This window comes from Ceratotherium simum, chromosome 11 (genome assembly GCF_057802395.1).
Source record: "Ceratotherium simum simum isolate JZ-2026a chromosome 11, ASM5780239v1, whole genome shotgun sequence".
NCBI lineage: Eukaryota > Metazoa > Chordata > Mammalia > Perissodactyla > Rhinocerotidae > Ceratotherium > Ceratotherium simum.
In genome coordinates, this window is record NC_141910.1 from 59,799,246 (window position 1) to 59,812,069 (window position 12,824).

The 12,824-nt window shown below is 36.4% G+C and overlaps 1 protein-coding gene across 2 annotated transcripts in view; it reads left to right on the forward strand.

Annotated features, from left to right (window-relative positions):
* WDR35 (WD repeat domain 35) overlaps positions 1-12,824 on the forward strand; it is a 56,076-nt gene that overhangs the window by 3,841 nt on the left and 39,411 nt on the right. For both annotated transcript variants that reach the window (XM_004418298.3, XM_087437113.1), the window contains exons 3-9: positions 1,320-1,391; positions 2,399-2,491; positions 4,027-4,155; positions 5,586-5,719; positions 6,838-7,003; positions 7,123-7,268; positions 10,793-10,918. In XM_004418298.3, coding sequence (XP_004418355.2) covers positions 1,320-1,391; positions 2,399-2,491; positions 4,027-4,155; positions 5,586-5,719; positions 6,838-7,003; positions 7,123-7,268; positions 10,793-10,918 — 866 coding nt within the window. The remainder of the gene's footprint in view (positions 1-1,319; positions 1,392-2,398; positions 2,492-4,026; positions 4,156-5,585; positions 5,720-6,837; positions 7,004-7,122; positions 7,269-10,792; positions 10,919-12,824) is intronic.

Consider the following 12,824-nt stretch of genomic DNA (forward strand, 5'->3'; position numbering starts at 1 on the left):
GAGAATTCAGATGTTTTAAATTATTGCTATATTTAAGCATATTACTTCCCCACCCTCTTCCTCTCCAGTAAATTCTCAGTCTCTTGACTAGATTCTCCTTTTCTTCTTTGGGACTTCTGAGAACTTGGTTCTGGGCTCTCTCTCCATTTTACATGCTCTCTAGGCTTCTTTCGTTACCATGGCTTTACGTGCCACCTGTGGGGTGACGATTCCTAAATTTATATCTCCAGCCCAGTCCTGATTTTTCAGATTTGGACATCTCCACTGGAGTCTTTCACAGGTATTTCATACTCATACAGGTGTCTAAAACTGAACTCCTGCTCTTCTCCCAACTCTCTTCTTTCAGTTCTCTCCATTGCAGTAAATATCTTAATTTCACCCATTTGCTCAAGCTAGAAACCTCCTCTTTTCCTCCTTAACATCACCTTCATCAAAAACCTTATTCCTATGCTAATCACTCCTGCCTCATCATATGCCAGTCTCCCCTAGTTCAACCACATAGGCCTTCTTTCAGTTTGTCAGAGGCTTTACACTTCTACCCCAGGGCCTTTGCACTTGCTGTTTCCTAGCTTGCAATACTTCCCCCCCTTTCCCTAGCTCACTTGGTTATCTCCAGTTTATCCAACAGTCCCAGCTTAAATATCATTTCTTCAGAAAGCCTTCCCTGGTTCTCCATTCCAATTTAAATTAATCCCGCTCTGTTACTGTCTCTCATTATGCCTTTACTTCCCCATGCATATATATGTATTTTTGTGTGTGTGAGTATGTATTTAGTATATATCCCCTCATTAGACTATAAACTCTCTGAGGGGAGAGGCCTTAACTATTTTATTCATCATTTTGTATCCAGAACCTTCCACAGTCAATAGCACAATGTAGACATTCAACAAATATTTATTGAATGAATGAATGAGTGAATGAATATAAGATTCTGCAAAATATCATAAAAACCAGTTTCCCAAGTCTTTGCTTTTTGATCCCTTTTATGCTTCCAAGTTTTCAATCTATGTGTCATAAATATTTTTATTTGTGATCTTTTAGGAAGGAATAAGTAGCAGTAATAATTACTAATGTATTTAATGTAATGAATGAACAGTGTTCTTTTACACATTTTACTTTATTTTACCAGAATAATATCTTTGCAAGGAGGTATGTATTAATGTCCATGTTTCCACCATGAGAAAAATAGATCAGAATGAGGCATACTTAAAAAAAACTATCTTCCAGGAAAAGGAACTTCTTTCAAAAGAGCAAGACATGTCAAAATCTTATAATCTGTCAATTTTATATATTTGCCGGAGTATTTTTTGTTTTTCTAGATGATGCAAAATTGAGAGGTCTTGCAGCCCCCAGTAACCTTTCTATGAATCAGACTCTTGAAGGTCATAGTGGTGAGTCATGTAATTTTTTAAATTGTATTTAAATAGTATTGTCTTTAGGTTTTAGAAACCATCTACTTAATGCAGAAATGCCAACATTTTAAATAATGGTAATATTTCAAGTAATCATTTCTGTTGAGCCATAATTAATATAGCCTAGTGTCATTCAACAACTTTTACACGATTTAACATTTTCAGTAAATCTGAAAAAAGTAGCTATTTTGTATATTAAAAAATATCATTATCCATCTATGGATGTATAATCCTTTTTAAGAATCTGTGAGATTAAAGAGACATAACAACTGAATGCACTATATAATCCTAGATTGGATCTTGGAATGAGAAAAACAAGTATCTATAAAGGACGTTATTTGGACAGTTGATGCATATGGACTGTGAGTTAGATAATAACATTGTGTCAGTGTTCAATTTCCTAGTTTGTAATATGGTTATGAAAGACAATGTTCTTGTTCTTAGGAAATATACATTGAAGTATTTAAGGATTTAAAAAACAAAAAATAAATCAATTGTTCATATAACCCAGAGGTTTAAGATAGGCTCAAGAGTGTGTTACTAATAGAATGGAAAACAAGGGGGTGGGGAAGAGAGATTAGGGGACATATCAGCCAAAATCAAACCACCCCCCTTGCCTCTCGCCCCCAAATCCTAAGTACTTAGTATGCTGTCCTTTGGGCATTATAATCCTTGGGAGTCAGGCCAGTTGGGTAAATCATACTTACACTGTTTCTGTCGTCTGATATATGGCACCTCTGGCAGCTGACTAATAGGTGCCTTTGCTGGCATGAAATGAGAACAAACATGAAAAACAGTGTCATTGTAGAAAATGAATGATAGTAATAGCTGCATCCTATGAATATTTTTGAGTAATATTAAAGACTGGTTAGTTGCACAGGAACTGTATTGATTTTAACCTGCTCTTGGTGTTTATTGTAAAAATCTAAATTTGAAATTAATTCTAGCCTTTTTTTTAGTTTCTAAATTGTCTTATAATTTTTCAGGTTCTGTTCAAGTTGTAACATGGAATGAACAATATCAGAAGTTGACTACCAGTGATCAAAATGGGCTTATCATTGTGTGGATGTTATATAAAGGTATGTCAGGAGAGCTTATTTAATCTTTCACAGATTGGAGTCTGGATTACAGTATTTGAATAGGGAAATAATGTCTTTGAAATGGACCACTTTTAACCAGCAACAGGAGTTCATCCTAACAGCACAGTGATGGTATTTTGGGATTTTTTGCTGCCTCCTTTTCAGTTTAACTTTATTTCCTTTTAACTGTGACCTTGTGTTAAGAAAGTGACTTAGGTGACTTGGTTATCTCCAAAATGAACTTAGACTCTTAGTAGAATGGTTTCTGCTTGAGATAGTTCTTTTTATCCAGGTTTCCAAAAAGAACTAGTTTCCATGTAGTCAGTGGCTGGAGTTAGCTCAGTAGATGAAAACATTTATTAACAAGTCAGAGGCCATAATTCATTTCCTTTATTGAGTCAATTAACTTCCTTTTCTCTCATGGATGCAGATTTTCTTTCAGCTCTGACTGCTAGCTCACAATTTGTGTCTTTTCCCGCAAGAGAGCAAGTGAGAGAAGGATTAATTTAGATGCATCACTATTACCAGAACAGTAACTCGTAGTACACGTTCTCCTGAGGCCTGTAGCCATCATTTTCAAACGAAAGGGTACCTTAGTTCATGTGTGTTGTTTTGAAAATATTCAGGGTATACTGTTTAAAAATTCTTAATTAAAAAATATGCTGATTACATGAATTAATTTTTTTAATGTATATGTGTGTGTGTAGGGACCACAGCGTGAAAGTACAGGAGATTAGAGTAAACTTTTTCTTTCCTCCAGGTAGATCTTCTCTGGGCCTTAGTCCTAACTCTGTTAATACCCTGCTCTGACTAGTTATTCCAGATTACATGGTTATTTGCTTAGCTGCAGACCAGAGTTCCCTATACCAGAATGGAGTCAAGCCTTTTAAAAAACAGCAACAAAACAAAATAGCCTTGTGATTTGCCTCACCTTTGGTTATGCAGGGAGACAAGTCACATCTCACTCCAGCCCTGTCCACGACAAGAATGGTTTTGTCACTCAGCATTAGTGATGTGATATCACTAATACGCTATGAGCAGTTTTAAATTATTTTCAAGTTTTTACCGAAAATGCTTTTATTTACTATGCTTACAATTAATCGTTAGAGAGTTTATGCATATGTATAAAGTTACTGTGGTTATTCTGAATTTTCTTTGGTTATTATCTGAAGTGTGTTCGAGAGGGAAAACTTAGGCTTTAAGAAAAGTTCGTTTTGGCCCTGTAAAAGCAAATGAAGATTTATTTTTTAGTTGACAGAAAGAAAGGAAGAAGCAGAGATAGAGAAAGAGAAAAAAGATGGGCATTTATTATGTTTTCTGTGATAATCTTTGAAGCAATTATTAGTCAAGGCCTAAGTTAATTTTTCATTTTGTTTATGTTAGATTTGAAAGTTTTAGAGTTTAATGTCTCAGGTTGTAGAAAAATTTGCAATTTTTATTTCACAGTGTAGTTTATGGAATATTTTCAGCCCTTAAATACTATTTAACAGATATGTAACTTTTGGCTTGTGATTTTTCTTTATTTGTGAAAATAGGCTCTTGGTATGAGGAAATGATCAACAATAGAAATAAATCAGTGGTTCGAAGTATGAGCTGGAATGCTGATGGGCAGAAGATCTGCATTGTATACGAAGACGGGGCTGTGATAGTTGGTTCGGTGGATGGTAATGCATTGATTGCACACAGAGCTAAGATCAAGATTTAGCTGACATTTTTATCTTTAGAAATTTAAATTATCATGTGTTAGCATTCTGACAGAAAAATAAACATAAAAAGAGAAAACTTTTGATATAAAATTTGATGACATTCAAGAACCATTTATTTATTTATTTATTTATTGTGAGGAAGATCAGCCCTGAGCTAACATCTGCCAATCCTCCTCTTTTTTTGCTGAGGAAGACCAGCCCTGGGCTAACATCCGTGCTCATCTTCCTCTACTTTATATGGGACGCCACCACAGCATGGCCTGACACGCGGTGTGTTGGTGCGCGCCTGGGATCTGGGCCGGCGAACTCTGGGCCACCACAGTGAAGCACGTGCACCCAACTGCTTGCGCCACTGGGCAGGCCCCAAGAACCATTTATTTTTAAGTTTATTCAAAGAGAAAAATCTATTTTTAAAAAATTTCCTACAGTGGCACTGAAAGTGAATTAATTTTTCAGTATTATTTTAAATATGTCTGCCTGATTATATAATTTATCTTTACACTTGTTAGACTAAATAAATATGTAGATTTTAGTTTCAAAAAGTAGATAGAGTTATAACAATCTCTGGTTTTTTTTTTTTTTTTTACTAGAGCTAAGCATGTCATTGTTATTTGTGTTTTGTAGCCTTAAAACCTGTTTTTCAAATTCTAGAACATGGATAAAACTGGGTCTTCTGAAAGTCTGTACCTTTATTTTAATGTAAAACTGTCGATAGAGAAATAATTTATTTTAAGATCATTTTCTTTTCTTTTTTTTTTTTTTGGTGTAACTTCATGTAATCCATGAATGTTTCTGAGAACCTATAAAGTCGCAAGCTGTCGTTCTAGGCACTAGGTACAACAATGAAAAGTATTCCAGATCTAAGTCTGGAATAAGTAACCAAGCAATTACGATGCCTGGTGCTAAGTCCCTCAATAGAGAGAGATCTTTGCAAAGCTAGGAAGGGATCAGATCAGAGGATAGGTGGAAGGATTAGCCTTAGATGGTGTCTTCCTTTGTATTAGGCGGCAAAGCAGAAAGGATGTGTGGATTCAGTTATGTTCTGAATATTTGAAAATGGGAATGAAGGATTTCTTTTTTTGAAAGCTTTTATTTTCTTTCCAAAGTAGAAGATGGGTTCATCTGCTAATTGGGAGTGAGGTCCTGGGTCAGAATTTAGAAGAGAAGGGGGAAAGTCTGAAACAGTCACTGTTTCAAATGTTTAGTATGGTGTGTGGCACAGAGTAGACGCTCAGTAAATATTTATTGATTGAATAAATTGAACAAATGCATGAATACTGTGAAGAATGTGAGAGCTCTTTAGGGAAACAAAGACTTTTAGAGCAGTTGTTGGAGGATCATGACCTTGAACTTTTAATGGAATAAGTATGTTTTATGTTTTGTTTTAGGGAATCGTATTTGGGGAAAAGACCTGAAGGGTATTCAGTTATGCCATGTAGCATGGTCTGCGGATAGTAAAGTCTTACTTTTTGGAATGGCAAATGGAGAAATACACATTTATGATAATCAAGGAAATTTTATAGTAAGTATATATATATATATGCATTAGTTTTATTTATACAATTTTATATGATAATTTTATATATCACTCGTATCTGTATACACATTTATTTATTATGATGGTTTGTGTAATCAAGAAAGTCTTCAATTCAGGTTTTTTTCCCAATTGTCTAAAGATTTTTTTCTTAATTAAAAAAGACTTCCGGGGCCGGCCCCGTGGTTTAGCGGTTAAGTCCTCAAGCTCCGCTACTGGTGGCCTGGGTTCGGATCCCGGGCGCGCACCTACGCACCGCTTGTCTGGCCGTGCTGAGGCCGCGTCCCACATACAGCAACTAGAAGGATGTGCAACTGTGACATACAGCTATCTACTGAGGCTTTGGGGGAAAAAATAAAATTAAAAAAATTAAAAAAAAAAAAGACTTCTGTGTTGCTTCAAGGTAAGTTATTGTGACATGTAGAGGATAGCTTTAGTTCTGGTTTTCTGGAGGCTGGACAGGACGAGATTTCAGTGTATTGAAGCTGAGGGGTAATGAGTAGGATGAAGTGCAGTTTAATCTTTGGGTTTTCTAATACCCAAAGCCAAAGTTTATGTGTGATACCAAAGATATTTTTGTAGCAAGCTACTAATTGCAAAGGTTGTTTGTAAAAAGAATGGAAGACTTAAACAGTGAGGGAGAAAAATCAGGTCCTGGGAAGAAGGTGGGTAGAATGGTCTCAGGTAGCATAATCTCAAGAAAAATTCTGGCTTTGCCAGATTTGGCTATGGCAGATCTCTGATCTTACTTATGAGGCGATTTTGTTTTTAGTGAGGGTTAGGACATTACATAAATCCACCCCCTGGTGGAAGTGATAGTAGCTAACTTTTATATGACGTTTGCTATTTTCAAAGTACTTTCATATATCTCTTGTTATTTGAGTCTCATAAAAACTCTGTGAGTTTTTTTTTTTATCCTCATTTTGCAAATGGGGAAAACTGAAATTCAGGTGAAGTGATTTGTCAAGGGTTGCTAAACTAGTGAGTGATGGAGCTTACATTGGAAACTAGATTTTTAAATTCTATTTCAGTGTTCTTTCTACAGTACTCTATTCATGCTGATCTATTTAAAAATATAAAATATTAACCCAACTAATTTTATTTAGATGAAAATGAAACTGAATTGTCTGGTGAATGTCACTGGAGCAATCAGTATTGCTGGAATTCACTGGTACCATGGCACAGAAGGCTACGTGGAGCCAGATTGTCCTTGCCTTGCTATTTGTTTTGACAACGGGAGATGCCAAATAATGAGACACGAGAGTGACCAGAGTATGTCGTTTTTCTTTAGTGTGGAGAATTTAAAAAAATATTTTAAAATTGTTCTTAAAATTATAAAGTTCTCTAGGCTAAGTATTTTACCAGTCACCTCACTTTTTCTTTTTGACTAGATCCTGTTTTAATTGATACTGGCATGTATGTAGTAAGTATCCAGTGGAACCATGTTGGCAGCGTGTTAGCTGTGGCAGGCTCCCAGAAGGCCGTCACTCAGGATAAAGACGTAAACACTGTGCAATTTTACACTCCATTTGGTGAGGTAAATGTATTAAAGATTTTATCTTCTTTCTTTCCATTTAAATATGCAGCGAGTAAGGTAAGGGAAAAAAGAATGGAGGAAAAGGTATAAACTTGTCATTTTTTTTAGGGACATTTTGAGTAAAAATGATGAGATATCAGGTGTATGTCTTTGAATGACATCTTCATATTATAAATCTTCATAGTTGTATTTTATCGTGGAATTTATTTTATAATCTGTACTTTTAGAAAACTAGATGTTTCACATAAGAAATCACTGTGGAGTAGTTATTTGGAATATTTTCTCTGTGATCTGAATATGCATCTCTTTTCATAGCTGGCTTTTGAGTTGTTTTTAAGTATAATTTAGTTGTTTCAGATTAATTTTTCTGATTTTTAATGTGATATATTAAATGTGCATAGATACTAAGCGTACATATATGTCTATCCTTCCCAGCCTTCTAATAGTTTTAGTTTGTTGTGGAGTAATCAGTTATTTTAAGAAAATCTGTCTAATTAATCTTAGGTGATGCTACCTTAAAATATAAGCATCATTTTCATAAATTCATGTTATCTTTCTCAATAGTATTATTAATTTAATTTTTAAAGAGAATTTTTTTGAAATGGCATTGGGAAATATCAAGTAGGAGGATTGATATATTGTGACTTTTAAAGATTTTAGAAAATGAGAACTTACTAATAACTAAGCTTAATAAATTTGTACCTGTTTTATCTTCTAACCCTAGACTATATTCAGTCCCTTTTGAATACCCTGTTGGTTTTTATAAATTCACTATAGACTTCAATAATGTATATTTTTGGCTACACAAAAGCCCTCACCAGTTATTTTAGTATTAATATTTTTAATATATTTTAATAATTTCTGTAAGGATAAGAAATGGTGTCAGCTGATGCTTTTGAATTAATATCTCAGTTACCCACTAGAATGTGCTTAAGGAATAGGTGTTCTCTATACATTGTCAGCTAACAATATTTCTGGTAGTTGTAAAAGCTAAGATAAAACAAAAGCAGAGTTCCAAAGGTTCCTAAATAGTTAAAAATTTGAATTCTAGTTATTTTAATGTTTATAGCCTCCTTCTTAATTCACATTCTTTGTTGATTATGTTCGTTTGTTGCTGTTGGCTTATTTATCATTATATTGTTTAATCTGTTTATTTTTGTTAGGTCAGCCTTTTCCTAGTAGAAAAACATGGATTCTAAGGCCTATTTGCTTTATCTTGCAAAATGATGTGTTATGTGTTAAATTGAAAACTGTAAGTGGTTTTTGTGTGGCTGTAATTAAAAGTAGTGAGCATAGTTCCTCAGAGTATATTAGTCACTTAATATTTTTTGAATGAATTTATGGGGGATTTATTTTTGGACCTGTTATTGTTAAGATAGGGCAGATAACTTAGAAGGAAGTTATCTGAAGATTTAAAGTTAAGGAAAACCTCAGGGTAGAATTTGCCTTTCATTCTGAGGGCTGGGGTCTTCCGGTTTCTGCACTGTGGTCTTAGCCCTGGCAGGGGTTTGTAGTCAGGTTGACCTGGCTTTGGCTTTGAATTCCGTGTCCACAGTGTAGTTTGACTTAGAGAAGCTATTTAACTTCTGAGACTCTGTTTACTTATTTTCTGAAATAAAGGTAATACCTCACAGTGCTGTTGTAAAAATTGAAGGAGATAACACTGAGAAAATGCCCACCACAGTGCTTAGTGAGTGCTTACTACAAGGCGGTTTTCTCTCCTGGCTGCTGCCACCACCTGGCTGGTTTGCAGATTTGGGAGATGGCCCTGTTCTCCCAGTGTGGGTTGTCAGCATCAAGCGTGCTGTTGTGAGTGCCAGCTTGTTCCCTTTGATTTCACACAGGCAGCAGGACAGAGTGACCCTCCTAGAGTTTTTCTTTTCCCCATTGGCTTCCCTGGCAAAATGGAGTTTAATACATTAAATTTGATTTTAGGGCATATTTGCTTAAGAACAAGGGATAGCAGTACAATTTGTTAAAATTCTTGGGATTATAGTGTTTTGTCAAATAAGTACAGATTAAAAATGGTTTCTTTTTATGGCCACATTAAAAATTTCTTTGCATTCATTTATTCACTCATTAATTTAGCCATAAAAGGTACTACATTTGTATGTGAAGAAATTAATTTGAATGCATGATACATTTATTTACTTAATACCTGTTTACTGAGCAGTCTATTAAAGGATAGGGAAATAAATGTGAATATGATATACTTAGTGCTCTCAAGTAGCTCACTGTCTGAATTCTCTGGAACCATAGAAGGAGGGAAGAGGGCATGAAACAATTTTTGAGTTGTATCTTGAAGGATAAATAGAAGTACTCCAGGAGGATAAGGAACAGTAGGACAGGGGAAGCGAAAGGAAAGGAGGATTTCAGGTGGGAGGGATGTTATATGGACCAAAGGTATGGGGGCCTAATAGTTCCCTCTTGAGGGAGAACACAGTAATTATGGCTGAATAGTTGGGTATTGAGGCAGAGAGAGTAGTTTTGGGTCAGATGGGAAAAGGCATGCTATACTATGCTAAAGAATGTAATGGTGGGAGCTATTGATTTTTAAAAATTATTAAAAATTTTTTAAAACAGAGTAGGATTTTATCAGATTTGTGTTCCGGAAAGATAAGATTGAATTTGAGGGGTAGAGGGTGGGAATGAGGAAAGAGATGAAAGGTAAAAATTGCAGGTAGGAGGCTGTTACCATAGTTCAGTCAGGAAAGGAGGCAGCCGTAGTGGAGGAGAGAGAGGAGCGGAAGCAATAGGATACGGGGCCTGGTTGGCTTTGCGGCATGAAAGGGAGAGGCAAGGCTTGAAGGTTCAGTTTACTACCACAATAATTCATTGATTCCAAGAAGCACAATTTTTACAACTCTAAAATTGAGATGCATCTTATAATCAAAGTTGTCCTGGGGGCCGGCCCCGGGGCTTAGCGGTTGAGTGTGCGCGCTCTGCTGCTGGCGGCCTGGGTTGGGATCCCGGGCGCGCACCAACGCACTGCTTGTCCGGCCATGCTGAGGCTGCGTCCCACATACAGCAACTAGAAGGATGTGCAACTGTGACACACAGCTATCTACTGGGGCTTTGGGGAGAAAAAGGGGAAAAAAAAAAAGAGGAGGATTGGCAATAGATGTTAGCTCAGGGCGGGTCTTCCTCAGCAAAAAGAGGAGGATTGGCGTGGATGTTAGCTCAGGGCTGATCTTCCTCACACACAGACAAAAAAAGTTGTCCTGTTTTCACTAGCAATGTGTTTTTTCTTTCCTTAGTTGTACATAAAAATAAAGATGCATATTTACATCTCTGACATCTTAGATTTAATGAAATTTGATACTGAATTCTTTGGCTATAGTTTGTAAATGTCTCCTATCATGTGTATATTTTTCATTGTAAAAATTCAAGGAAAATTATTTTGAAGTGAGTAGCAACCTTTCACAAAGTAATTTTCATACAATTGATCCCTGTGAAGTGGTTGGTGGGAATTTGTATTTTATTTAAGTGTGATACTTTAGGTTCAATATAATTATTTTTTTCAGCATCTGGGTACTTTGAAGGTTCCTGGAAAGCAGATGTCTGCACTATCTTGGGAAGGAGGTGGACTGAAAATTGCACTAGCTGTTGATTCTTTCATATATTTTGCAAATATTCGACCTGATTATAAGGTGAGTGTTATGAGCAGTTGTAAAAAAAAGGAAGCTGTTTTTGATGGAATAATTTTGTTATAGCTCACAGTATACTATGTATTTCTTGCATATATTCATAGCCTCTTTGTTTTAGAAACCAGCTGAAAGGAAGCTTTTTTTAGTGTGAAGACCTTAGGACTAGTAAACTTTTCTAGAATACTATATATAATTAGTAAAATACTCCAACAGTCAGGGTCTCAGCAGGAAACAGATGGCCCACTCAGAGGAATAATTGAAGAGGATTGATGAAGGGTTTATTACAGAGGTATACCAGCAAGGGATGACAAAGCAAGCATCCAGGGCCTAGCAACAGTGGGCAGGGTAAGGAAGTATTGTTCCTGGACCCCACGAGAGCTGTGGCTGTGCAGGAGGGGCTGCTCTGCAGGAGCACAGCCACTGCCAGCTGGCGGGGCAGAGAACGACTAGGGGAATAAACACTTCTGTCCATCTCTCTACCTGCTGGTGCCTTCTGTTGGCCAAACCCAACTGGAAACCAGAAAGCAAGGTAGCCCATGGAGTTCATAGAGGTCAGCCTCGAGGGCACAGAGCAGGTTAGAGAAGGGCAGAGAATGGATCAGAAGGGGAAAATGAGAATAAGCAGCATAATAACTCATCAATATTTTATCTTAGATTTAACGTTTGATCCAAAAGAAGCTCTGCAGTATGAGATTGATCTAGTAAACTACTAAGAATATTTGTTATGAAAAACTTCTATATCTAACTTTTAAAGGGCAAAGCACCTTGGAGAAATGGGTGATTCTAGGAGTAGGGCAGGGAAAATACAAGATAAGCCTGGAGCGTCTTGTAGTGCCCGAGAGTAAGGAAGTGCTCAGAAAACAAGAGGATGGGAGTGTGTCAAAGGGACAAGGGAGGCAGCTTTAAAGAGCTCCCGATGGCTAAAGCTGGAAGGATTTGAGCAACAAAATAAATGATGTTACACTGGATTGTAACCTACATTATAAAATAAATGTCCATGCGTACAAACTGATATAAATTACTTAAATAAATGAGGAGAGGAAACAAATCTTCCTTATAGAAGTATTCTGATTTACTGAGACATTACCCTCCCCAGGAGGTGGAGCGTAGTCCCCTGTTTATTCCCCTAACTAGAGTGTGGGCTGCATTTAGTGACTCACTTCCACAGAGTAGAGTATGGAAAGGGGAAAAAAAGAGAGTACCTTCACAGTGGAGACACCTGGCAGACACTGCCTTGTCCAGGTGATCAAGGTCGTCAGTGATGTCACATGGATGGCACATACCCCATGATGTGACATGAGGAGAAGAGCACTTCACTTCTGTGGTGGTCTTCCTAAAAACTGATAATCCCAATCTAAACATGAGAAAAGCAGCACACAAACCCAAATTGAGGGACATTCTACAAAATACCTGAGCAGTACTCTTCAAAACTGTCAAGGCCATCAAAAACAAGGCAAGACTGAGAAACTGTCACAGCCCAGAGGAGCCTAAGGAGACATGACGACTGAATGTAATGAATCCTAAATGGGGTCCTGGAATGGAAAAGGAACATTAGAGAAAAACTAATGAAATCCAAATAAAGTATGGCGTTTAGTTCATACTAGTGTATCAATATTGGTTTCTTAGTTGTGACAAATGTACTGTGGTAACGAAAGATATTAACAATGGGGGAAGATGGAAAGGAGTATAGGGAACTCTGTACTATCTTTGCAGCTTTTGTATAAATCTAAAATTATTTTAAAGTAAAAAGTTTATTTTAAAAGGTAATTATGGTATAAAAAGTAAACATGGCTTACTTTGAATAGTAAAAACAGTCATCATAATGTTGACACTGAATATTGGTTTATTCAAAATTACATGTAAATATGTTGGGAGAGGGAAAGCTCTAAGTGTTTAAGTTCCATAATCA